Genomic DNA, 23,487 nt, shown 5'->3' on the forward strand with positions numbered 1-23,487 from the left:
GCCAAATTCTATTTTCATTTTGTTTTTCAAATTCTGTTTTCAACTACCCCACATAGTGAATAAAACTGTTAAGATTAAAGGTGACTTAAACAATAAGATTTTTATTATTGTACAAATCAGAGCAATATGCAGCAGATCGTTCCCAGGTTGGCGACTTGGAGGACAGAAAATGCTTCAAAAGTTTCACCCCTAAGACCAACAATGCCGTGAAGAAGGAAAACTTTACAAGCCACCAGCAGTTCCCGGACTGGGTCCTTTGGTCCCAAACTGGGTCAGGTCCATGCCATAACTAGTTAGAGAGAAGGGAATGGGAACTCCCTAGGGGTTTCAACTACGATTTCCTCTAGAGAATGGGAGAGAGTACAAACATCTGTCTTCTCTGAGCATGCTGTGGTGACTGATGCACACTATGAGGACCTGCCAGATGGTAGAGGCGAGTTGACTTCTGCCACAGAATCTGGCAGTGACTTAATTATGGCAAGGTTCCTGAGCAGGTAAAATATGAAATACCGCTCCTGAAAATTTCTCACATACCTGGAACTCATGGCAGATTGCTCCTCATAGAGGCTCTCTAGTGCTATCACACTGAGCAAAGAGACAGCAAATTCCCTGAAGTTCAAAGGCCATTATCTTATGTAGATTTCCTTATCCAGAAGGTATTTTTTCCACATTAGCTGAATTCCTAAAACTTAGAACTGAGTTGTGAGATTTTGGTGTTGAATCAGAGCAGACTGGTAACTGAAGGCTTTCTCATGCTGGCTGTACTCTTGAGGCCTTTAACTAGTGTGAAGTTTATGGTGCTGAATGAGGCTGTAGTTTTGGCTAAAAGATTTTCCACATTCACTGCATTCATAAGGTCTTTCTCCAGTGTGAATTCTCTGATGTAGAATGAGGCTGAAGCTTTGGCTAAAGGATTTCCCACATTCCCTGCACTCATAAGGCCTTGCTCCTGTATGAACTCTTCGATGTTGAATGAGGCTGGAGCTTTGGCTAAAGGATTTCCCACATTCACTGCACTCATATGGCCTTTCTCCCGTGTGAATTCTGCGGTGCTGAATGAGGCTGGAGCTTTGGCTAAAAGATTTCTCACATTCACCACATTCATAAGGCCTTGCTCCTGTGTGAATTCTCTGATGCTGAACAAGACTGGAACTTTGTCTAAAGAGTCTGCCACATTCAGTACACTCATAAGGCTTTGCTCCAGTGTGAATTCTCTGGTGCCGAACAAGTTTGGATTTGCAGCTAAAAGCTTTCCCACATTCGGCACACTCATAAGGCCTTTCTCCAGTGTGAATATGCTGGTGCTGAACAAGTTTATATTTGAACCTGAAGGCCTTCCCACATTCACTGCATTTAAAAGGCCTTTCTCCAGTATGAAGCGTCTTGTGCTGAAGAAATGTGTGCTTGTAAGTGAAGGTTTTCCCACATTCACTGCACTCATACAGTCCTCCAGAGTGAATTCTTTGGTGCTGAACAAGTGTACGTTTGCAGTGGAAGGCTTTCCCACATTCACCACACTTGTAAGGACTTTTTCCACAGTGAAAGGCCTCCTCACAGCCAGTACTGCTGTGTATTTTCAGTACTGCTTTGGGAGTGGCCTGGTACTGGAAAAGGCCCACAGTGTCCTTTCCACCCTTCCCACAGGTGAAAGGCTTCCCTGACAAATAGATTCCATAGCTCTTCACAAAGGAGGTCCTGTTCATACCCTTGCTGCAGGGTTTTTCCCCACTGTGCTCCTTCTGGTGTTGGTCAAGATCTGCCCTGAAACAGAATTGTTCCCCACATGCTACACATGTACACGATTTCTGCCCAGTATATGTTCCTTGATGCTCAGCCAGGTACAAAACGTCCTTCATGACAGGAACACACATCTCACAGAGATGAGCTTTCTGGGTTGACGGATCTGGCTTTAGAGTCCTGATTTGTGACATTCTTTCCTGAGAAACTCTCTGTCCTGAAGGAGCCTTGTCATTCTCTATGCCACACAAACAACCTGAAAACAGAAAAATGCTAATGAAGTACGTGGGGACTTCACTTTGGGGACTGGTGGCAGCCGCATCACAAATATGTGTCTGACACACCAAAGAATGAATACGTGAGGTGGTTTTCAGGATGACAGAGTTGGAGTCAGGACGCGGAAGAGGCTGTTTTGCAGTACTGGGACTCTAAAAGTTTACAGAAGTAGGGAAGCCTCACAAGATGAAAAACTTTTAAGAATGTGATGCAGCAGAGTGAGAAGAGGCAGGCAATTTTAAACTCACTCCTCACACCTTGAGCAGTGCTTTAGCTGCTGCTAACATGTGAGTGTTGTACAGAAATTTTTGTCCAGGGATAGAAAAATCCATTTGAAAATGACTAACTGGTTTTCAAGGACTATCAAGGATATGTGCACACCACCTGTTACATGTGAGCCAACACTGGAGAACACTGCAGATGCAGCAGTAGAGAAGAATAGGTAACAGGTGGAGGAAGGAAAGTTGGGTATAGCCAGGGGCCAGAAGTCAGAGTTAAAGTGACAAGCTGGCCAAGTATAAAGAACGGGGAAGAAGAGATGGAAATGAGGTGTGGCACACAGCAGTGGCACCAAAACACTAGTTTGAACAGGTTCCTGGTATGATGTGAACACAACCCTGATGTCATGTCCTTGCCAGGTCCCCTCTAGCCCATCGTGCCACAGTGGGCCATTCTATGAAGCACCCAGGACTCTCCCCTGCAACCCACATTAACTACATGGGACTTAGAAAATTCAAGTCCTAAGGGACAGACAGGACAGGCAAGTGGCCAGTTCCAGCCCAAAGAAACATCACATAACAGAGCACAGAAAAGAAAAATAAATGTTACAAAAAGAACCTCAGATGAGGGTATCACAAACACAGCTCATGGTGCACCTAACTAGTGCCTATGCCCAGTGACGTACAATTCTTGGCACAGGCAGGCATGAAAGAACAGTCAGAAGAAGGGAGCAAAACCTAGGAACCATGGATCTGGAAAGTCACCCAACTAGGGAGGAGGTAAGCAAGATGGACCCATTTGGCTTCCTACTAGGCTTCAGAAAAGCAGGTATTAGGTCTCCAAGGAGAGAAAAGGGCAGTGCAAACAACCCAGCCCTAGCAACAGCAGCACCTTCCAAAGGAACTAGGAAAGGAAGTAGTCCCCATGGTTTGGATGCAGGAAGGACAGAGCAGCCCCTAAGGAAAAGCAGAAAGGCAAAGTCTAGCCCAGGTCATAGGGGTGGGTGTGCAGGCCTTACCCAGTGAGGATATAAGTGTAAAGATCTCCAGCATCACATCATGGTACAGGTGTCTCTGAGCCTTATCAAGGAGACTCCATTCCTCCCAGGAGAAGTACACAGCCACATCCTCCAAAGTCACACTGCCCTGTCATGATGGGGACAGATGAAACCACTGGTCCTCTCTCCTGAGAACCCACAATCCATCCTGCACACATCCAGCCCATGCCCAAGTTTCTTCCAGGCTCCCTACTTCAGATGAGACACCAGAACCTGATGCCATTGGTACTGCTCTCTCCTCATGGTTCCACTAATCACTGTGCCCAGCCCTCAGCAACTACAGACAGGTAGGCAGAGAGATGCCATCAGAGAGATGCTCAGGGACAGAACTGCATGGCTCCATCTCTTCCTGCTGGGCAATTTCCAGGGGGTCTTCCATATCATGCCTCACAATAAAATGTGGAGTCACCCATCACCCTTAAGTCCCCTGTACCAGGGCCCAGGTCCATCAATTCATGCTCCCTCTCTCCACATGTACCTCTCTCACGTCTCCAGACCCGACGGTTGCATCCTCGCAGCCACTGCCAACTCTCTGTCCCACACTATAGTCATCTTCCTGGACTCACCCCAGAGAACCTGGCAAATTCAAACAGAATCCAATTCTACCCAAGACCTCTGATGGATCCCAACACAATTTGAAGGCCTTTCTGCCTGTTTCTAATTCTAGCTTCAACATTAGTCATACAGAACCATATGTGTATTTCAGATACCCATAACCCTCTCCTACTTCTAGGTTGTACTCATTCCCTCAGCAGCCACAATCCTCTTCTCTCTACCTAACCCTCATTAAAATCCCAGCCACAACGCTACCCACACTAAGCATAGTGATTCTCACAGATAACCACATTTGCCCTTATGTTATATACATTATCTACTGAAACATCCCACCAAAACTCACCACAAAATTCTAGCAAATGCATCTTATCTCTGTTAGTTCTCTGCCTCTGCATCTGTCGGTCTACTCTTCCTTTGGAAGTCTTGGACACCTGCCAACACCTCCGGCCCCACACATACTCGCTTCACGGCTATTTCTCTCCCACATCTGTGTTTATGATGTCCATAACCCCCAACAAGGTGCCCAAGCAATAGATCAATTCTTGGAACTCATACACTTCTTTCTGACCTGCTAGTAACATTATCACCATGGCCTGAATTCCACCTTCTAAATACAATCCATAGTTCCACACTGGTGCAGACACTAGCCACCACTTTCAGATGTCTCCATCCCGAACCACACCCCAGATTTCCAGACCTCTGTTCTGCCCACCTGATGTCACTACTCCTTTGTTTTCTGAGAAATCTCATAATTTTAACACAGCCAAAAACAAAATTCCTGATATCCCCAATGAAAATCACTCTTACTACTGATTATCTCATCTCAGTTAATGAAGCTTCCAGTCTTTCAGCTGCTAAGACCAAAACTTTATTGCCATCACTGACTCTTACCGTTCTCTCTCCCACCCTCAAAATCAGAAAATCTGGGCAGTCCTTCTTAAATAATGGATCCAGAATCCAACCACTTCTTCCAACTCCACAGCCACTACTCTGGTCCATGAACACGCACTAGGACTTCTGCAGTACCCTCCTCCCTGGTCATCCTTCCTCCTCCCAAAGTCTGTTTTCCACTCTGTAACCAGATGGAGCCTGTTTAGACCTAAGTAAGATCATCTCCCTCCTCTTTTCCAAATCTCCCATTACCTCCACAACAGATGCCCAACTTCTCAGACAGCCACATTACAAGACTGACTCCTGTACCCTTGCTCTCTGTTGCTAAAAGAAAGGAGACATGCTGTGCCCTGTTCCCAGTTTGTGGACACACTACCAAACATTTGAACATGCTGGTACTTGTTTCTGGGATAACCTTCTACACCATTTTTCACAGATGACCAGAAAGCAACTCTTCCATGAAACCCTTGGCCTGGACTAGAATGTGTCTAGAGGATTTCTCCCAGATCCCCAAACCCAAGGGCTGGGGAAATGGCAGGTAAAGAGTCCCACGACACCACAATCTCAAGTTCATACGAGTGAGATCCAAGCCAGTGAGGGCCTGGGACACCCTCCACTTCCCTGTGTAGGTTCCCTAAGTGCTTCCTCAGTCATGGGGACCTGTGGGCAGAAGCAAGCCATAAAGGTGTATTCCAAGGGGCTCAAAACTCCCTGTACCCCTCGCCAGCCCTGGAGGCCAGATGACCTTGGGCTAAAAGACTAAACTCTCTGCTTCAGACCTCAGTGCTGCCTCCTCCCAGTTCTATGTTGGACAAGGACTCAACCTCCCTGTGACTCACTACCCTCATCACCCCCATTCCAATCTGTTCTCCCTCAGAGTAACTCTTGGAAAGCTTTTAAAACCCTAAATCAGACTATATCCCTCTTCTCTTCACAACCCACCATGGCTACCACGGTCCTCAGAACGGAGGTACAAACTCCTCAGCTTGACAGTGCAGGTGCGAGTCCACCTCACACTCTCCACTCCATGCAAATACAAGACAGTTCCAGGTTTCCCGAATCCTCCCTCCTCAGTCCCACCTCCAAGCCTTTGCACCTGCCGATCCCCCCGCCTGTCACGCTCTCCCACGCACCATCACACTGTCAGAAACAGAGCCCATCCACGACCGCCTCACCGTCCTGGACAGAGCGGCCTGAGCTGCGGGCACGTGGGCAGGGGATCTAGTGTCTGGTGGGGTGAGAGGGTGAGGACCCGGAGGACGAGCGTTTACCTGAGGCGGGTCCCTTAGCGCCGCCACCGCATTCGGACTCTGTGGGTGGAGCTGGGCCGGTAGCGGCGGGAGAACAGAGGGGACCCAGCCACGGCCGGCCTTATCCAGGGTCTGACGCGGGACACCTCGGGCGGTGTCGCCGAACTTCAGACCCGCCTCTGTGCAACGGGGACACCTCCACTCGGAACTCCTTAGTTCAGTCATCTCAGCCCCCACGGAGCGCTCTGGAACTAGAAAAATCCAGAGCGATTAAAATGGCCGCCACGAGGAGGCGGCCGGAAGTCCCTCCCCGATGAGAAGCGCATGCGCAGGAATGTCTTTACCCTGGGTTTTCATTGGCTTAGACATACTGCCTCTCGACGCACTGTCCTCTAGGAAATGTAGTTCTCAGAGGTCTAGCTAGGGTTCCAGTTGGTGGTCCCACCCCCACAAATCCAGAAGCACTGCGAGGGGTCTAACTAGGCTGGAGAGGAGACTTTCGTTACTTCTTAGAGTGACTGTAGGGAGACTTATGGGGAGTGTTGTCTGCAAGTAATCACTAAAAGTTTTCAGAAACACTATTTCAGACCCCATTAAGCATGTTCCCAGACGGTAAAAGTAATATTATAAGTGCTCCCAAAGTCTACAGATACATACTGGGCATATAACCTGAGAAAACCATAATTCAAAAAGAATCATGTGGGCTTCCCTGGTGGCGCAGTGGTTGAGAGTCCGCCTGACGATGCAGGGGACACGGGTTCGTGCCCCGGTCCAGGAAGATCCCACATGCTGCAGAGCGGCTAGGCCCGTGAGCCATGGCCTCAGAGCCTGTGCGTTCGGAGCCTGTGCTCCGCAACGGGAGAGGCCACAGAGTGAGAGGCCCGCGTACGGCTAAAAAAAAAAAAAAAAAAAAAAGAATCATGTACCACAATGTTCATTGCAGCTCTATTTACAATAGCCAGGACATGGAAGCAACCTAAATGTCCATCGACAGATGAATGGATAAAGAAGATGTGGCATATATATACAATGGAATATTACTCAGCCATAAAAAGAAATGAAAACTGAGTTATTTGTAGTGAGGTGGATGGACCTAGAGTCTGTCACACAGAATGAAGTAAGTCAGAAAGAGAAAAATAAATACCATATGCTAACACATATATATGGAATCTAAAAAAAAAAAAAAAAAACTTCTGAAGAACCTAGGGGCAGGACAGGAATAAAGACGCAGATGTAGAGAATGAACTTGAGGACAAGGGGAGGCGGAAGGGTAAGATGGGATGAAGTGAGAGAGTGCATGGACTTATATATAATACCAAATGCAAAATAGATAGCTAGTGGGAAGCAGCTGCATAGCACAGAGGGATCAGCTCTGTGCTTTGTGTGACCACCACCTAGAGGGGTGGGATGGGGGGGTGGGAGGGAGACGCAAGAGGGAGAAGATAATGGGGATATATGTATAGCTGATTCACTTTGTTATAAAGCAGAAACTAACACACCATTGTCAAGCAATTATACTCCAATGAAGAGTCTACAGATACAAATGGACAAACAATTCCATAAAGTCATTTGGACATAAAATATGTACATTGTTAGTGCCAACTAAAGAATGCTGCTAGCCATCTGGATCTATAAGGATTGAGTCATTAGCCACTGCAGTCACTGATCCCCAGCACACGCTGAAGAAAGATCAGGGCAGAGATAAGGAATGAGGCACTCTGTGCTCTGGGAAAACTGGCAGAACAGGCTTTCAGAAAGTTACATTTTTTGAGGAGAAATTTTTTATGAACCTGGATTCTTGCATCTTCCCATACTTAGAAAAACACCAAAACCATTAACTAAAATTCCTCGTGACTAGAGGCATGTGAGATCTTAGTTCCCTGACCAGGGATGGAACCTGCACCTCCTGCACTGGAAGTGCAGAGTCTTAACAACTGGGCTGCCAGGGAAGTCCCCTGACCTCCCTTTTCTCTTCAGAACAGTTTCTCAGAGCTATCTGAGAGGCTGTCTCCTGGGCTGTAGTTCTCAGTAAGATACTGAATAAACTTGATTCACAGCTTTTATTTATTGTTCTTTACATGCACGTAACCAATGCAGGGGATACAGGTTCGAGCCCTGCTCTGGGAAGATCCCACATGCTGCGGAGCAACTGAGCCCCTGCGCCACAACTACTGAAGCCCATGCACCTTAGAACCCGTGCTCCACAACGAGAAACCACTGCAATCAGAAGCCCACACACCGCAACAAAAGGTAGCCCCTGCTCTCTGAAACTAGAGAAAGCCTGTGTGCAGGAACGAAGACCCAACGCAGCCTCAATAAATAAATGTCTTTAAAAATAAAATAAAAATAAATAATAATAATAAAAGAAAGGAAGAAATGCAATACATGTCCTGCATCCAATTTGTGCCTTAAGAGAGGCAGTCCATGGGCATTGCCGGGGTGAAGATTTTAGTGTAAGGGGTGAAGTCAACTCCAACTTTGAGGTCTTGGGTTGGGACAACGTCATTTGAACTGTTATCATCTGAGGTGATGTCATCTCCAGCAACAAGCTCCTGGGTCAGGATGATGTTGTCTGGGATGTTGGATGGGACTGTCCATTCTAAGAGGGTACCTGCTTGAGTTGATGTGGACCTCAGCATTTGCCATGTTTAGTTGAAACAATGGCTTCCTTGGAGGGTTGGAGCTTCTTGAAAATTGATAAAAGTACTCAGACCAGAAGCAGAAAAATCAAGTCACAAGAATGGTGTGTAGCTGCACTTGACAGGTTTTTGGTTTATTTGTGGAGGAAGTTTAGGTTTAAATTATAACTCCGAAGTGAAAAAGGAATGTCCTGGCAAGGCCTCATATTGTGGCGTTAATACAGGTTGAGACGTGTGATTTTGATTTAACTGTGAGACAAGAGATTCCTAGAGGTTCTTGCTATTTTTACCAAGGGGACAATTTTTAAGTAATGACCCAACAGTTTATAATAAATGTGGAGATGTGGCCATTGTGAGCCAGGTCATCCCATGCTAAGATTCTTGCCTGAAGTTTGCCCAAGGGTGTTGTCCCTTGGGTCCTGTGCTTTATCAGGGATGTCCTGGCTAAAGGATGGAAAGAAGCAACATTTCACTGAGCTCCACCATGTCTGATGGTTGGCAGTGCTGTTCATCTTCCACTGCAGTTCACTCAGTTAATCCCAAGGGGCTCTCCAGGTAGGCAAGGGGCCTGAATGGAGGTGACCTTCCAGCACCATGGAATCTGGCATGTAACTAAAGACAGAGGATGCCACCACTCCTACAGGTGGAATATGCCAGAGGTTCCAGGTTTGTTTCCAGGCTATTTTAATCTACGGAGGCCTCAGTAGCTGTGCTGAGCTTGGACTGTGTTGTTTCCATGACTCAAAGTATGGTGGGCAGCTGAATACAGAGAGTCACAGGCTCAGGGTCTGTGAGAGCCTCTATTTCCAGAAGACACAGGAGGTAGACAGTCATCGGTGTTTCTTTTTTTTTTTTTTTTTTGCGGTATGCGGGCCTCTCACTGTTGTGGCCTCTCCCATTGCAGTGCACAGGCTCCGGACGCGCAGGCTCAGCGGCCATGGCTCACGGGTCTAGCCACTCCGTGACATGTGGGATCTTCCTGGACAGGGGCACGAGCCCGTGTTCCCTGTATCGGCAGGCGGACTGTCAACCACTTCACCACCAGGGAAGCCCCATTGGTGGTTTTAATGGCAGACAGCATGGGCAGAGAAGGCCAGCTTCTTGTATCAGAAGCCCTTGGTCAACTTACAGCCATCATGTGTCCAGACTCCAGCAGGTTTAAGGAGAAACGGCCAAATCCTCTATGGTAGAGTTTCTGAGGGCACTATCAGGAATGCCTGCTGATTTTAATTTGGAAGTAAAATTTGTAATGACGAATATGTTGGAGTAGCCAGAAAAAGGTGTATTGTATCCCTCTTAAGATAGAAACAAACTGCAGTAGAGGCTATTGAAACAGGCACTGAAGAGAACATGTCAGCCAAATCTATAGAGCAAAAAATATTCACCCGTTATTGATTGAACAGAATCAGTAAATTTTACTGGGTATTGGATATGGAACCTTGATGAACAGGACCATAGCATTAAGGTTGTAGTAATCTATCAAGTGGTGCTCATTTTTTTCAGATTTAAGAACAAGCAAAATTGGACTGTAAATGGAGAAGCAGTGGGATATAATCACCATTTTATTACACATAAGTTTTAATCCTTGAAGGTCCTGTTTTGACTTACATGGGGTCACATTTATCAAGCCAATTTGTAAATGTCAAAGTCTTGATTTTAATCCATTTCTATTGTGCCAAAGCATCTATGCCCAATATGGAATATCTGAAATAAATGGGTACTGTGACTATGGGAGACTGAGGCAAGGTTATGTCAGGGAGGGAGAAATTTCCCCCTCTACTCCTCTTGAGTTCCTGTGGCTGGACTAATAATAAAATTGACACAAGGGACTTCCCTGGCCGTCTAATGCTTAAGACTCTGTGCTTCCACTGCAAGGGGCATGGGTTAGATCCCTGGTCCAGGAACTAAGATCCCAAATGCCGTGCAGTGTGGTCAAAAAAAAAAAAAAAAACAAAACCTGACACAAGACAGATTAACAGGACAAAAAGGAACACTTTAAATCATGTGCACTGAGGTCTCATAGGAACATGTCTCTTCCGTCAGTGTTTTTGTTCTAATCCCAAGTGTGAAATGTGAAACAAAATGGAGTCACTTATGTCAAGGCTTTTAAAATGGTGCTGGGGGACTTCTCTAGTGGCTCAGTGGTTAAGAATCCACCTGCCAATGCAAGGGACACGGGTTCGATCCCTGGACCAGGAAGATCCCACACGCCATGAAGCCACTAAGCCCGTGCACCACAGCTACTGAGCCTGCAAGCCACAACTACTGAAGCCCACACACCTAGAGCCTGTGCTCCGCAACAAGACAAGCCACCTCAATGAGAAGCCCGTGCACCACAACGAAGAGTAGCCCCCCCTTGCCGCAACTAGAGAAAGCCTTTGCACAGAAACGAAGACCCAACAAGCCAAAAATAAATAAATATATTTACATATATATTTAAAAATGGTTGATGATAAATTTGATGTTATGTATTTTTTACTACAATACAAAGAAAATAATCTTTAAAAAATACAGATAAGTCTTTAAAAGTAGAGAAACTAGGACTTCCCTGGTGGTGCAGTGGTTAAGAATCCGCCTGCCAATGCAGGGGACACGGGTTCGAGCCCTGGTCCAGGAGGATCCCACATGCTGCGGAGCAACTAAGCGCATGTGCCATAACTACTGAGCCTGTGCTCTAGAGCCTGTGAGCCACAACTACTGAGCCTGGGTGCCTAGAGCTCATGCTCCACAACAAGAGAAGCCACTGCAATGAGAAGCCCAAGCACCACAATGAAGAGTAGCCCCCACTCGCTGCAACTAGAGAAAGCCCGCGCACAGCAACGAAGACCCAATGCAGCCAAATATAAAAATTAATTTAAAAAAAAAAGTACTTGTAACGTCCAGCAAAACCCATCAAAAACATTAATTAATTAATTAATTAAGTAATTTTAAAAAGTGGAGAAACTATCCCAGCTGCAGGGATAAAGTTGCAGACATCAGAGTCAGAGATATGGCAGTATGATAAGGGCGTTTGATGGTTTTGAGATAACAGCTTTGTGCTAGGACGGGAGAGGAACCGTAGGAGCTAAGGACAGTACACGTCTGACAGCCAGTAACCTTAGTCCTGACTCAGCAAGATGGAAAGGTCAGAGCTGTCAGTCACAAAAAAACCTCTTTGAAGAAACTGGGACTTCACAGATACCCTCAACATAAGCAGAGAGCATCTAGGGAGCTGAGAGTCCACAGTCCTACAACCACATAGAATTGAACTCTGCCAACAACCCAACCAAGCAAGAATCTGGTTCCCCAGAGCCTCCAGAAAGGAACACAACCTGCCAGCATGCAGGAATACCTGGAGCCCCAGGGACTGGGGGAGAGCTCTTCCTCTGGGTGACTGCATTAGTGTCCAGATGACTCCTTTCCACACTTGCATGGATGCTACCCCTGCAGTTACTGTCCTGGCATCAAACATCAATTTGATTCTTCTGATTCCGATTAAACATTATCCCTAAGTTATTGATGTGATGGTTTCTACTAACCTGGACTGGGTGATTATCCTCCTCACTCAGATGAAAGTTGGGATCCTGGGAAACTCCTCACTTCTTTGTTTTTTTACTTTCACTTTGCTCACTGGAAGAAGTCTCACACCCAGAGACCAAATCCTCAACCACCTTGTCCTAGCCAACTGCTTAGTTCTTTTCTCCAAAGGGATCCCTCATGAAATGACAGTGTTTGGACTGAAATATTTCCTGGTCGTTGCTGGATATAAACTTGTGTTCTATTTTCATAGAGTAGCCAGAGGGGTTTCCCTCAGCATTACCCGCCTCCTTGGTGGCTTCCAAACCTTAAAGCTTTGCCCCAGTAGCACTAATTGGATGGAGCTCAAAATTAGAATCTCAAACTACATTGGCTTCTGCTGTTCCTTTTGCTGGATCCTGACTCTCCTAGTAAATACACATATTGCTATAAAGGTGCATGGCCCAAGCAATGCCAAAAGTTTAAGTTTGGGGCTTCCCTGGTGGCGCTGTGGTTGAGAGTCCTCCTGCTGATGCAGGGGATACGGGTTCGTGCCCTGGTCCGGGAAGATCCCACAAGCCGCCAAGCGGCTGGGCCCGTGAGCCATGGCCATTGAGCCTGTGTGTTCGGAGCCTGTGCTCTGCAACAGGAGAGGCCACAACAGTGAGAGGCCCACATACTGCAAAAAAAAAAAAAATATATATATATATATATACATATATATATGTATATATATATATATATATATATATATATATATATGTATGTATGTAAGTTTGAAAAAAGTATATAAATACTGTTCTGGGCCCACTCCCGACAGACGTACAAGCTCTTAGCTTTTGACATGCCTTCCTCATTAAGCTTAATCATTTCTAGCTTCTGATTTAAAGTGAAAGACATGAAGTGATTCTAACCTTTCACTGGAACACTGGAGGTTATTGTAGGGTTATTAGTTGGCCTAATTTCAATATTGTTGTGTCTCAGGGAATAGGGAGGCCAAGGAGAGAGAGAAAGACAGGGTAATGGCCAATCAATGGAGCAGTCAGAACGCACATTTATCGATTAAGTTCACCATCTTACAGGCGTACAGCTCATGGTGCTCCAAAACAATTACAATAGTAACATCACAAAAACAAAAAACAAAGTAACAAAAAAAACCAGCTGGGAATTCTCTGGCAGTCCAGGGGTTAGTACTCTGTGCTTTCACTGCCGAGGGCCCGGGTTCAATGCCTGGCCAGAGAACTAAGATGTCACAAGCTGCATGGCACAGACAAAAAAAATTTAAAAAGTAACATCAAAGATAACTAATCACAGATCTCATAAGAAGTATAATAATAATGAAAAAGTTTGAAAACTTGTGAGAATTACATGTGACACAAAGAAACAAAATGAGGAAATGCTGTTTGAAAAATGGTGCTGATAGATTTGCTCAGTGCAGTTTTGCCACTAAACTTCAATTTATTAAAAACAAATACAGTATCTGTGAAGCACAATAAAACAAGATACATCTGTAGTCTGCCTTAAAAAACAAATATATTTTTGAGAAAATTGATAAAATTCAGCACTGATAAATATTTATCACATTTTAAAATATTTTTATTTTGTGTGAGAAAGTTATTGTCATTATGGAAATACTCTTACATTTTAGAAAAGCATTCTCAAGAAACTATGCATTAAACGACACAATCTCTGGGTTTTAAGTAAAAGAACCCACTAATGTGCATGAGAGATGAAAAGCGAATGACTATAAATAATGACAGAAGATTGGGAATCCATAAGACAGTCTTTTCTACTTTTGTATATATTTGAAAATAGCAATTACAAACAGTAGACTATATCCTGTATCAGAAATCTTATAAGTTGAAAAGCACAAATTTAAAAAGGGTGTAAGGAAATTTTATGCATCAAACCATCAAAATTGACATTTTTAATATATACATAAATCAATTATATATCAATTAAACTCTTTTAAGTTACAAATATTGAAACATCATCACTCTCTAATCATTTCTCTGTTTAGAATGATGTGATACTGCCAACTCTTCCCAACTCTATTCAGTGACATCAGGTTGGTAGTTTGAAATTGTTCATGGTATTTATACCAAAGAAACTGGCAAACACTACAAACCAAGGCTTGATTTATAGTATTACTGAATGCAGTATATTGAATGTCTACACTTAGAAAAGTGATGGAGAATATGTTAATAATGCTGATGAAACTTAAATGTTTGGTATAGGTGTCCATACACTGTGCATTCCATCAAAAAAAAAAAGTAAAAAATAACAAAATATTCTTCCAGTATTCAACAACGATTCCATGCAGCAAAGAAGTCACTCACATCATTGAAGAATAAGTAAAATACCAACATGTCTTTGTTGTTTGTCTTATTGTAACTAAAAAGCAAATAGCCAAATTCACAAAATAGAAAATAGGACAAAGAAAAGAATAGACATCTTACTAAAGAAGATATACAGTAAACACATGAAATAATGCTAAACGTTGTAAATCCTTAGGGAAATGCAATTAAAACCAGTGGATTACCTTATTTTACACTTATTTTAAAAGGGTAAAATTAAAAAGTAACCTTACCAGGTATTGACAATGGTGTGAAGGAATTGGAAGTCTCACACACTGCTGGTGGGAATCCAAAAAAACACAAACATTTTAGATTACAGTTTGGCAATTTCTTAAAAAGTTATACTATTCACCTACCCCATGACTGAGGTACTGCACTGAGTTATTAATACAAGAAAAATGAAACATATCCATATAAGTAATTGTAAACTAATGTTCATATCAGCTTTTATTTATAAAAGCTAAACACTGGAAATAACTGAAATACCCATAAACAGATGAATGTATGAACATAGTCAATTATACATGGAAGAGAAAGCTTCCATTTCTAAGCATTCTTCGAAATAAGAATGTTCATGTCAGTACAATGAATTATTCTCAAAGTAATTATGTAGCATCAATGAAGCCAGAAAAAAAAAGTAAACACTTTATGATCAATCATAACATTCTAGAAAATGCAATCTATTGTAAAGGAATGTAAATAAATGGTTGTCTGTATGGCCAGGGAGAGCAAGGAGACTAGAAAAGGGCATGAGGAAAATATGCTGGTGACAGAGAGCTCATTATCATGATAATAATAATGGTTTCACAAGTGTATACATGTGAAAACTTATCAAATTGTACACTTTAAATATGTACAACATTTCTATGCCCATTATACCATCATGCAGGTTTAAAAAGTGGTTCATAATAAAAATCTAAATATACCACTCTTCAGAAAATTACTCCACTACCTCATTCCTCATGCCTTGAGGGGCAGCCTCTCCTCAGGGACAGGAAATACTGGCAAACAGTGAAGGCCATTTCCGGCTGAGTCAAGAGGACTGCTGGTTGGGTCACAAAAACCACATGCCTGGACCACAGTATCTCACCATCCTTCTTCTGTTGCCTGTATAGCAATGGCCTTGAGGTCAACAGCTCAGAAAGGCTAGAGGAATCCCCCAAAACCCTTATTTTGTCTGCCAATGACTTCACAACATAAACATACCTGGAGGTCCTGAGATTTCTGGACACACTCATCCTGCAGTCATTGTCAGTAGAACATTTGTGGATGTACCTTTAGAAGTGGTATGTTCCACGTAGCTTGCTGCAGTCTCCTCCACTCCCTAGTAACCAGTGTTTCTGTACCAATTGTGGTCTTCCCTGCCCCTGCAGCCTTACAACTATGGACACTAGCCTGTGGAATTCCAGGTATCAGGGTATATATGGTTGCTTTGGAGGAGAACTGGGGTTAAGATTTCCCTCAGTAGTGCTGGCCATTGTGTGTTATCCCCTGTGGGCAAGAAAAAAAAGAATCCATGTTGTCTCCAGAAGCACTAGAATGCACAGAACTCTCGTATCCAGGCAAAAAATTATAACAAAGTATTCTTTCCTAGGAGGCCTTGGCAGCAATGCAAACTAGGCCAAAATGAAAGCCTTATATTTGGCCATCATACCATGTCCTCTGAGGCACCCAAAGTTTGGATCTCCACAAAAGTCATTTATCCCTCAAGTTGACGGTCCTATTGTGCTTTCAAACTATTCCACACAGTGAAGAGCATTTCCAAAATTAAGGTGCTTAAACAAAAAGGTCTTTACTATTACACAAACCAGAGCAACGTGCAACAGGCAATTTCTGGTTGGGTGACTTGGAAGCTGGAAATATTCATCACAACTACCCGAGACCAACTGTGTCCCTGAAAAAGCTAGTTCTTCTCTGCAAGCTGCCAGCAGAACTCAGATAGCGTTCTCAGGGCCAACACAGGTCAGGTCCATGCCCTAATCTGTCAGAGAAAAGGGAATGAAGACTCCATAAGGGCTCAGGATATTCACGATTTCCTCCAACAAATGGGACAGCACAGAGGCCAGTTGCTCTGAGCATACTAGGCTTGTGACTGATGCCAACTGTGAGGGCCTGCCAGATGCTAGAGGTGAGATAGTTTCTGCCACAGAAACTGGCAGTGACCTTGGGCAGGTTACACATGCTTCCAACACATCCGTGAAATTTATGGTGAATCAATCCCTAGTCTGTGGATATCTCAACATGAGATTCGATTCATGCAGATGGTTCCTCACAGAGGCTTTCCTCCAACACAATGATGCTAAGTAAGAAAGAAGCACATTCATTGCATGTGCAAGAATTTTTCCAGTGTGAACTCTTTGGTGTTGACCGACGTTAAATTTGCAGGTAAAGGATTTCCTATACTCATTGCACATGAGCTCTCCTGTGTCGAAGGAGACCAGAGCTCTGAGTAAAGGATCTCCCACATTCACTGCAATCAAAAGGTCTTGCTCCAGTGTGCACCGTCTGGTGTCGAATGAGGTGGGTTTTGCGGCTAAAGGATTTCCCACATTCACTGCACTCATAAGGTCTTTCTCCTGTGTGAACTCTCTGGTGCTGAATGAGGACAGATTTCTGGCTAAAGGCTTTCCCACATCCACTGCACTCATAAGGCTTTTCTCCAGTGTGAACTCTTTGGTGTTGAATGAGGACAGATTTCTCACTAAAAGATTTTCCGCATTCGCTGCACTCATAAGGCCTAACTCCAGTGTGAGCTCTCCAGTGTCGAACGAGGTGGGTTTTACAGTTAAAGGCTTTCCCACATTCACTGCACTCATAAGGCCTTGCTCTAGTGTGAGCTCTCTTGTGTCGAAGGAGGCCAGAACTTTGGCTAAACGATTTTCCACATTGATCACATTTATAAGGCCTTTCATTAGTGTGAACTCTCTGGTGTTTAATGAGGATGGATTTCTGGATAAAAGATTTCCTACATTCACTGCACTCATAAGGCTTTTCTCCAGTATGAACTCTTTGGTGTTGAATGAGGTCAGATTTCTGGCTAAAAGACCTCCCACATTCACTGCACTCATAAGGCTTTGCTCCTGTGTGAACCCTCCAGTGTCGAATGAGGTGGGTTTTACGGCTAAAGAATTTCCCACATTCACTGCACTCATAAGGCCTTTCTCCAACGTGAATTTGCTGGTGCTGAACAAATCTGTATTTGCATTTGCTACACTCATCAAGACCTTCTCCAGCGCAGACTCTCTGGTGGTGAAGTATATGAGTGTTGCCAAAAACTTCCCTGCATTCAATCCACTTGTTATGACTTTTTCCATTGTTTAAGGCCTCCCCAGACTCAATGCTGCTGTGTGGCTTCTCACTGTTGGGAGTGGCCTGGTGCTGATGAAGGCCCAAGGTAGCTAGGAAGTCTTTTCTATCCTCCCCACAGGGGAAGGGCTTCCCTGACACATGGAGTCTGCAGCTTGTCACAATTGAGGACCTGTCCACATCCATTTTAAGGTTTTTCTCTCCATTGTCATGCTCCTGATACTGGTGAAGGCTTGCATTCAACCAGAAGCTGCTGGACCCCCCACCAGAGTATGGTTTCTGCCCAAGATATGCTGCCTGGAGCTCAGTCAGCTGCAAAATGTCTTTCAAGACTGAGACACACTTCTCACAGGGATGAGTCTTCTGGTTTGATGGAACTGACTGAGAAGTCCTGACCTGTGACTCTCCTCCAGAAACACTCTGCTCAGAAGGGATCTCCTCATCCTCTGCTCCACACTGACAATCTGAAAGCAGAGGAATGCTAATAAAGTGCTAATGAATCCATGGGAATGTTTTCAGGATGAGGCACTAATTTGAAGGGAGGGCTGCTCTGCAGTACTGGGCCTCTAAAGTTCACAGAAGGGGGGTAACTTTCCAGGACAAAGGGCACAAATACAGGGTGTAAAACAGGGAGGGGAGGCAGTATCACTTACTCCTTCCTCTGCCAACAGCCTTCAGCTAGATCTTGTCAGCTGGGAACATGTCCATACTATGCAGAAGGATGACTGTGTCCAGGCCCAGGGAAATACAATTGGAACTGTGTAGCTGGTGTTCAAGGACTATTTAAGAATGTGTGCACACCTCACAACACTTTACAGGCATATGTCATTATCATGGCACTTTGCTGTATTGCCCTTTGCAGATACTGCATTCTGGTTTTTTTCTTTACAAATTGAAGGTTTGTGGCAACCTTACATCCAGCAAGTCTATCGGTGCCATTTTACTGACAGCATTTGCTCACTTTGTATCTCTGTGTCACATTCTGATAATTCTCACAATCTTTTAAACTTTTCCATTATTATTATATTTGTTACGGTGATCTGTGATCAGTGATCTTTGATGTTACTACTATGACTCACTGAAGGTTCAGACAATGGTTAGGATTTTTTAGCAAAAAAGTACTTTCAAATTAAGGTAAGTATATTGATTCTTAGGCATAATTCTACTGCACTTAATACACTAAAGTATAATATAAATATAACTTCTATATGCAGTGGGAAACAAAAAAATTCACGTGACTCACTGTATTGCAGTGGTCTGGAACTGAACCCACATCTCCAAGGTGTCTGGATAAGTGTAAGTCACTGTGGGAGAAACTACAGATGGTGCAGTGGAGAGGGACATGATGCATACAGCTCTGAAAGGTGGGGACAGTCAGAAACTGGAAATGACAAATCAGAAAAGTGTCAAGTATGAAGAAGAAAGTGTAGAAATAATTTGCCTCAAGTGGCACTTGCACCAAAACACTGGTGGACACAGGGTAGGTTCCCGGTATGACTAAACACAGCCTCATTTTCATGCCCTCCCCTCGCCCCCCCTCCAGTTGCCAGTCACCAGGACCAGGTCTCCTCTGAGACCAACTTACCATGTTCACCCTGTAAAGCAATCAGAGCTCTCCCCACACACCCCCTGTTCTGTAACTACATGAGACTGGAACGAAACAAGTCCTTAGGGAAAGACAGGACATGTGAGTGGTCAGCACTGACTCAGAGCAACTCAGGAAACAGCAGACCCCAGGAAAGGAAAGACTATTACAACAAAATCCCAAAACAGGGTCTTTCAAGAAAAGCTTATATATAAATAGTGCCAATGACAATACTGCAATCCTGATATAGGCAGTCACAAGGAAGTCTTAAAATTAAGTTCTCATCACAAGGAAAAAAAATGTGTAACTCTATATGGTGATAGATGTTAACTAGACTTACTATTGTGAGCATTTTGCAATATATACAAATACCAAATCATTATGTAATACACCTGAAACTAATATGTCCTATGCCAATTACATCTCAAAAAAAAGAGGAAAGGGGAAGAATCTGGGACACAAGGTACCATAGATCTGGACACAGTCATCTAGCCAAGGAGAGGACAAGAAATGTGAGCTCTATTAGGCTGACTGCCAGACTGACTCCCAGACACTTCCCTGCATTCCTCGGGGTATCAGACGTTGGGGCTGCTTGAGGAGTACAGTGCTTGGGGCAGTGTACACAGCTCAGCACTGACACCCACAGCACATATGCCAGGTAAGTGGGGAAGTTAGCAGAGACAATGGTCTAGCCATGGAATGGAGAGAGCTGCCTCTTGGATGGGGGAAAGACAGAGGACAGTTGAGGACACTGGGAGGAATATGAAGGCCTTACCCAGGGATGTTGTAAGTTCAAAGTTCTCCAGCATCACATCATGGTACAGGAACCTCTGTGCCTCATCAAGGAGCCCCCACTCCTCCTGGGAGAAGTAAATGGCCACGTCTTCAAAGGTCACACAGGCCTGCCATGATGGGTACAGTTTGTTCCATGATCAGCTTCTCTCACAGGACCCCAAGTTCTTCCACCCACCCACTCATACCCTGCTCACTGCCCCCCGCCACTTCCTCATCTCAGAGGAGATACCAGGCCCTGGTGTCATTGATGTGAACACTCTTCTCTTGGTCCCTTTGATTACCCTGTCCACCCACAGCACCAGGCAGGTGGACAGACAGATGATATCTATGCTCTGGGCCTGGCACACAGGGAAGGACTACCTCTTACAAGGCAATTCTCCTAGGATGTCCCAGATCATGCCTCCGAGACATAACCAAGGGTGTGGGCTCACATTTTAACCTTATGTCCTCAGTGCCAGGGCCCTCAGGCCATCAGCTCACACTCCCTTTCCACATCACTCTTTGTACAACGTCTCTCTCAGTCACCACCTCTTTCTTGCCCTGCAACACAGGCATCTGCCTCTCCTTCCTACGTGTCATGGAACACATGGCATATAGAGTGCTCAGCAAATTCAAGCAGGATCCAACTACCCAGACCTCCATTTGTCCCCACTGCCATTGGCAGTCCTGCCTGACTCTGCTCCTTGCTTCAACCTCAGCCACCCAGAACCACTTGTGCATCTCATACAGTCATGTCCCTCTTCCACATGAGCTACACTTGATGTGCTCTCCCGTCACAGACTTCCTCTCCTTTCCTAACCATCCTTCAAAATAGAGTCCCAGACACTTTCCACCCCAGGTCCAGTGACTCTCCCAGATGACCACTTGTGCCCCTTAAACTAAGCCACCAACCTGACTAAAACCCCCCAGAAACAGAAGGTCACAGCAAAACCCTGGTGAACCCATAGAGCAGTGAATAAGCAGTAGACCTGGCCTCACTGTCAATCTTGCCTCAACTGCTCCTTTGCCATCATTTCTGTCTCATGTGCACTCATCCCTCAGAAATCTAAATCACCTAGTAGCTCATCCTCTTTCCCACACTGTTCCCATGACCACTTATCTCCTTCACCTATGTTTGTGATGACTATCATCCTCCACCTTGGTGCCCAAGGACAAGGCCCAGCCCTCAGACCCCACTCTCCCCTTCCTGGGCTATTATTAACACTATCATGACCAAGACTATCACCACTAAATGTGACCCACAGTGTTATGGACTGAATGTATGCATCCCCCCAAAATTTGTTATGTTGAAGCCTTAACCCCAAATGTGATGGTAGTTGGAGGCATGGCCTTTGGGAAGTAATCAGGTTTAGATTAGGTTGTAAGAAGGAACCCTTATAAGAGGAAGACAGGCATCTCTTGCTCTGTCCACCTCCTTGTACCAAGAAAAGTCTACGTGAGGATACAGGGAGAAGGGAACCATCTGCAAGATGGGAACAGAGTCCCCCACCAGGAATCCAACCTGCCAATACCTTGATTTTGGATTCCCAGCTTCTAGAACTGTGAGAAATAAAAAGTATTCTATTCTAGCCGTCTAAGCCAAGACACACAGCTCCACCCTGGTCCACATACTATCCACCACCTTCTTCAGGTGTCTGTCCTGAAACTCTCCCCAGAGACCTAGAGCTGTGTGTCCAGCTGCCCACTTAATACCTCTACTGATTTGTTCTCTGAAACATCTCATACACTTAACATGACCAAAACAAAACCCCTAATACTGATTGAAAATTAATCCTGGGGCTTCCCTGGTGGCGCAGTGCTTAAGAATCTGCCTGTCGATGCAGGGGTTAGGGGTTTGATCCCTGGTCCGGGAAAATCCCACTTGTCACAGAGCAACAAAACCTGTGCACCACAACTACTGAGCCCGCGCACCACAACTGCTGAAGCCCGTGCACTCTAGGGCCCACGAGCTGCAACTACTGAAGCCCGTGTCCCTAGAGCCCATGCTCTGCAACAAGAGAAACCACCACGATAAGAAGCCCGCACACCGCAACGAAGAGTAGCCCCCATTTGCCACAACTAGAGAAAACCCAGGCACAGCAACGAAGAGCCAACGCAGTCAAAAAAAAAAAAAAAAAAGAAAATTAATCCTACTACCAAATTCCAGATCCCAACTGATGGAGCTTCCATCCCTCTGGCTGCTACACCCCAAAACCTTACAGTCATCCCTGACTTCTACTCTCACAAAATCAGAAAATCTGAGCAGATCTAATGAAAAAACTGAATTCAGAATTTTAATCATGTCTACCACCGCCAAGGTCACCACACTGGTCCACATCATCAAGGCTCTCCTGGACTGGTTACAGTAGCGTCTTCCCTGGTTTTCCTACCACCTTCCTCACCCCCCGCCCCATTCGGTTCTCCATTCTGCAGTCACAGGAAGCCTGATAAGAGCTGGGTCAGATCATCTCCCTCCTCCGCTCCAAACCTCCCATTGTTCCCATCACCTGCAGAATAGACACTCAACTTCTCAGAGGGCCATTCCAGGCCTGACTCCTGCCCCCTTGCTCTCTGTTCCCATGAGAAACAAAGGAGACTTGAGATTCCCTTGAACTAGCTCAGTCTCCCTTGCAAGCACCTGCACATTCTGGTACCTATACGCGAGGCAACCAGTCTAACACTCTGAAGAGCTTCTGGAAAACTTCTGAAAGCCTAAATCAGGAGAGTCCTTTTCTGTTAACAAATGTCAATGCTCCCGGCCTCCTGAAAATGGCAGCCTGGCATTTCAAGCGCGACTCTGCCTCACCTTCTCTGTTCCCTGAACACACAAGGCAGATCTCGGAGTTCCCGAATCCTCCCGGCTCAACCCGACCTCCAAGCCTTTGCACCTGCCGGTCCCTCCTCCTGTGACCCTCTGCAACGCGCCGTCACACCGTCTGTCAGAAACAGGGCCCCACCCACGGCCGCCTCACCGTCCTGAATACCGGGGTCTGGGCTGCGGGCACGTGAGCCGGCGCCCCACACTCGAGGCTTTAGTGTCTTGTGGGGTGAGGGCAGTGAGGGCCGGAGGACGAGCGTTTACCTGAGGCGGGTTCCTCAGCGCCGCCGCCGCCATCGGACTGTGGACGGGGTGGGGAACGGCGGGAGAGGAGGGGGGACGCGGGCACAGTGGACCCTACCCCAGGCCTGGCGCGGACAGCGTCTCCTCTCCGACCTTCTCGGTATCGACTCGCCGCTGTGGAACCTGAGACGGAGCGAACATACCCCAAGCACCTACAAAACGACCGCCACGAGGAGAATGCCGGAAGTCCTACCCCTACGCGGTGCTCTCACAGGGAAGTGCCCT

The 23,487-nt window shown here is 45.4% G+C and overlaps 1 protein-coding gene across 1 annotated transcript; it reads right to left on the reverse strand.

The window, feature by feature from the left end:
• Nucleotides 1-85: 85 nt before the first annotated feature.
• ZNF530 (zinc finger protein 530) lies at nt 86-23,461 on the reverse strand. The gene is made up of 4 exons (XM_067720625.1): nt 23,224-23,461; nt 20,143-20,269; nt 16,889-18,246; nt 86-1,382 (listed from the first exon to the last, which is right to left on the reverse strand). Exons 1-4 carry the CDS (start codon nt 23,254-23,256, stop codon nt 777-779), a joined length of 2,124 nt encoding a protein of 707 aa, XP_067576726.1. The 5' UTR covers nt 23,257-23,461; the 3' UTR covers nt 86-776.
• Between the last annotated feature and the right edge of the window lie 26 nt (nt 23,462-23,487).

The sequence above is a fragment of the Pseudorca crassidens genome, chromosome 20 (assembly GCF_039906515.1).
Source record: "Pseudorca crassidens isolate mPseCra1 chromosome 20, mPseCra1.hap1, whole genome shotgun sequence".
In the NCBI taxonomy this organism is placed as follows: domain Eukaryota; kingdom Metazoa; phylum Chordata; class Mammalia; order Artiodactyla; family Delphinidae; genus Pseudorca; species Pseudorca crassidens.

Bases quoted from the DNA above. Each gene is read 5' to 3' on its own strand.
- ZNF530 (XM_067720625.1), bottom strand. From the start codon at position 23,256: ATGGCGGCGGCGGCGCTGAGGAACCCGCCTCAG. The intron at 20,270-23,223 runs GTAAACGCTCGT...CCATCATGGCAG, and splicing joins CGCTGAGGAACCCGCCTCAG to GCCTGTGTGACCTTTGAAGA. The intron at 18,247-20,142 runs GTAAGGCCTTCA...CTCTGCTTTCAG, and splicing joins TGAACTTACAACATCCCTGG to ATTGTCAGTGTGGAGCAGAG.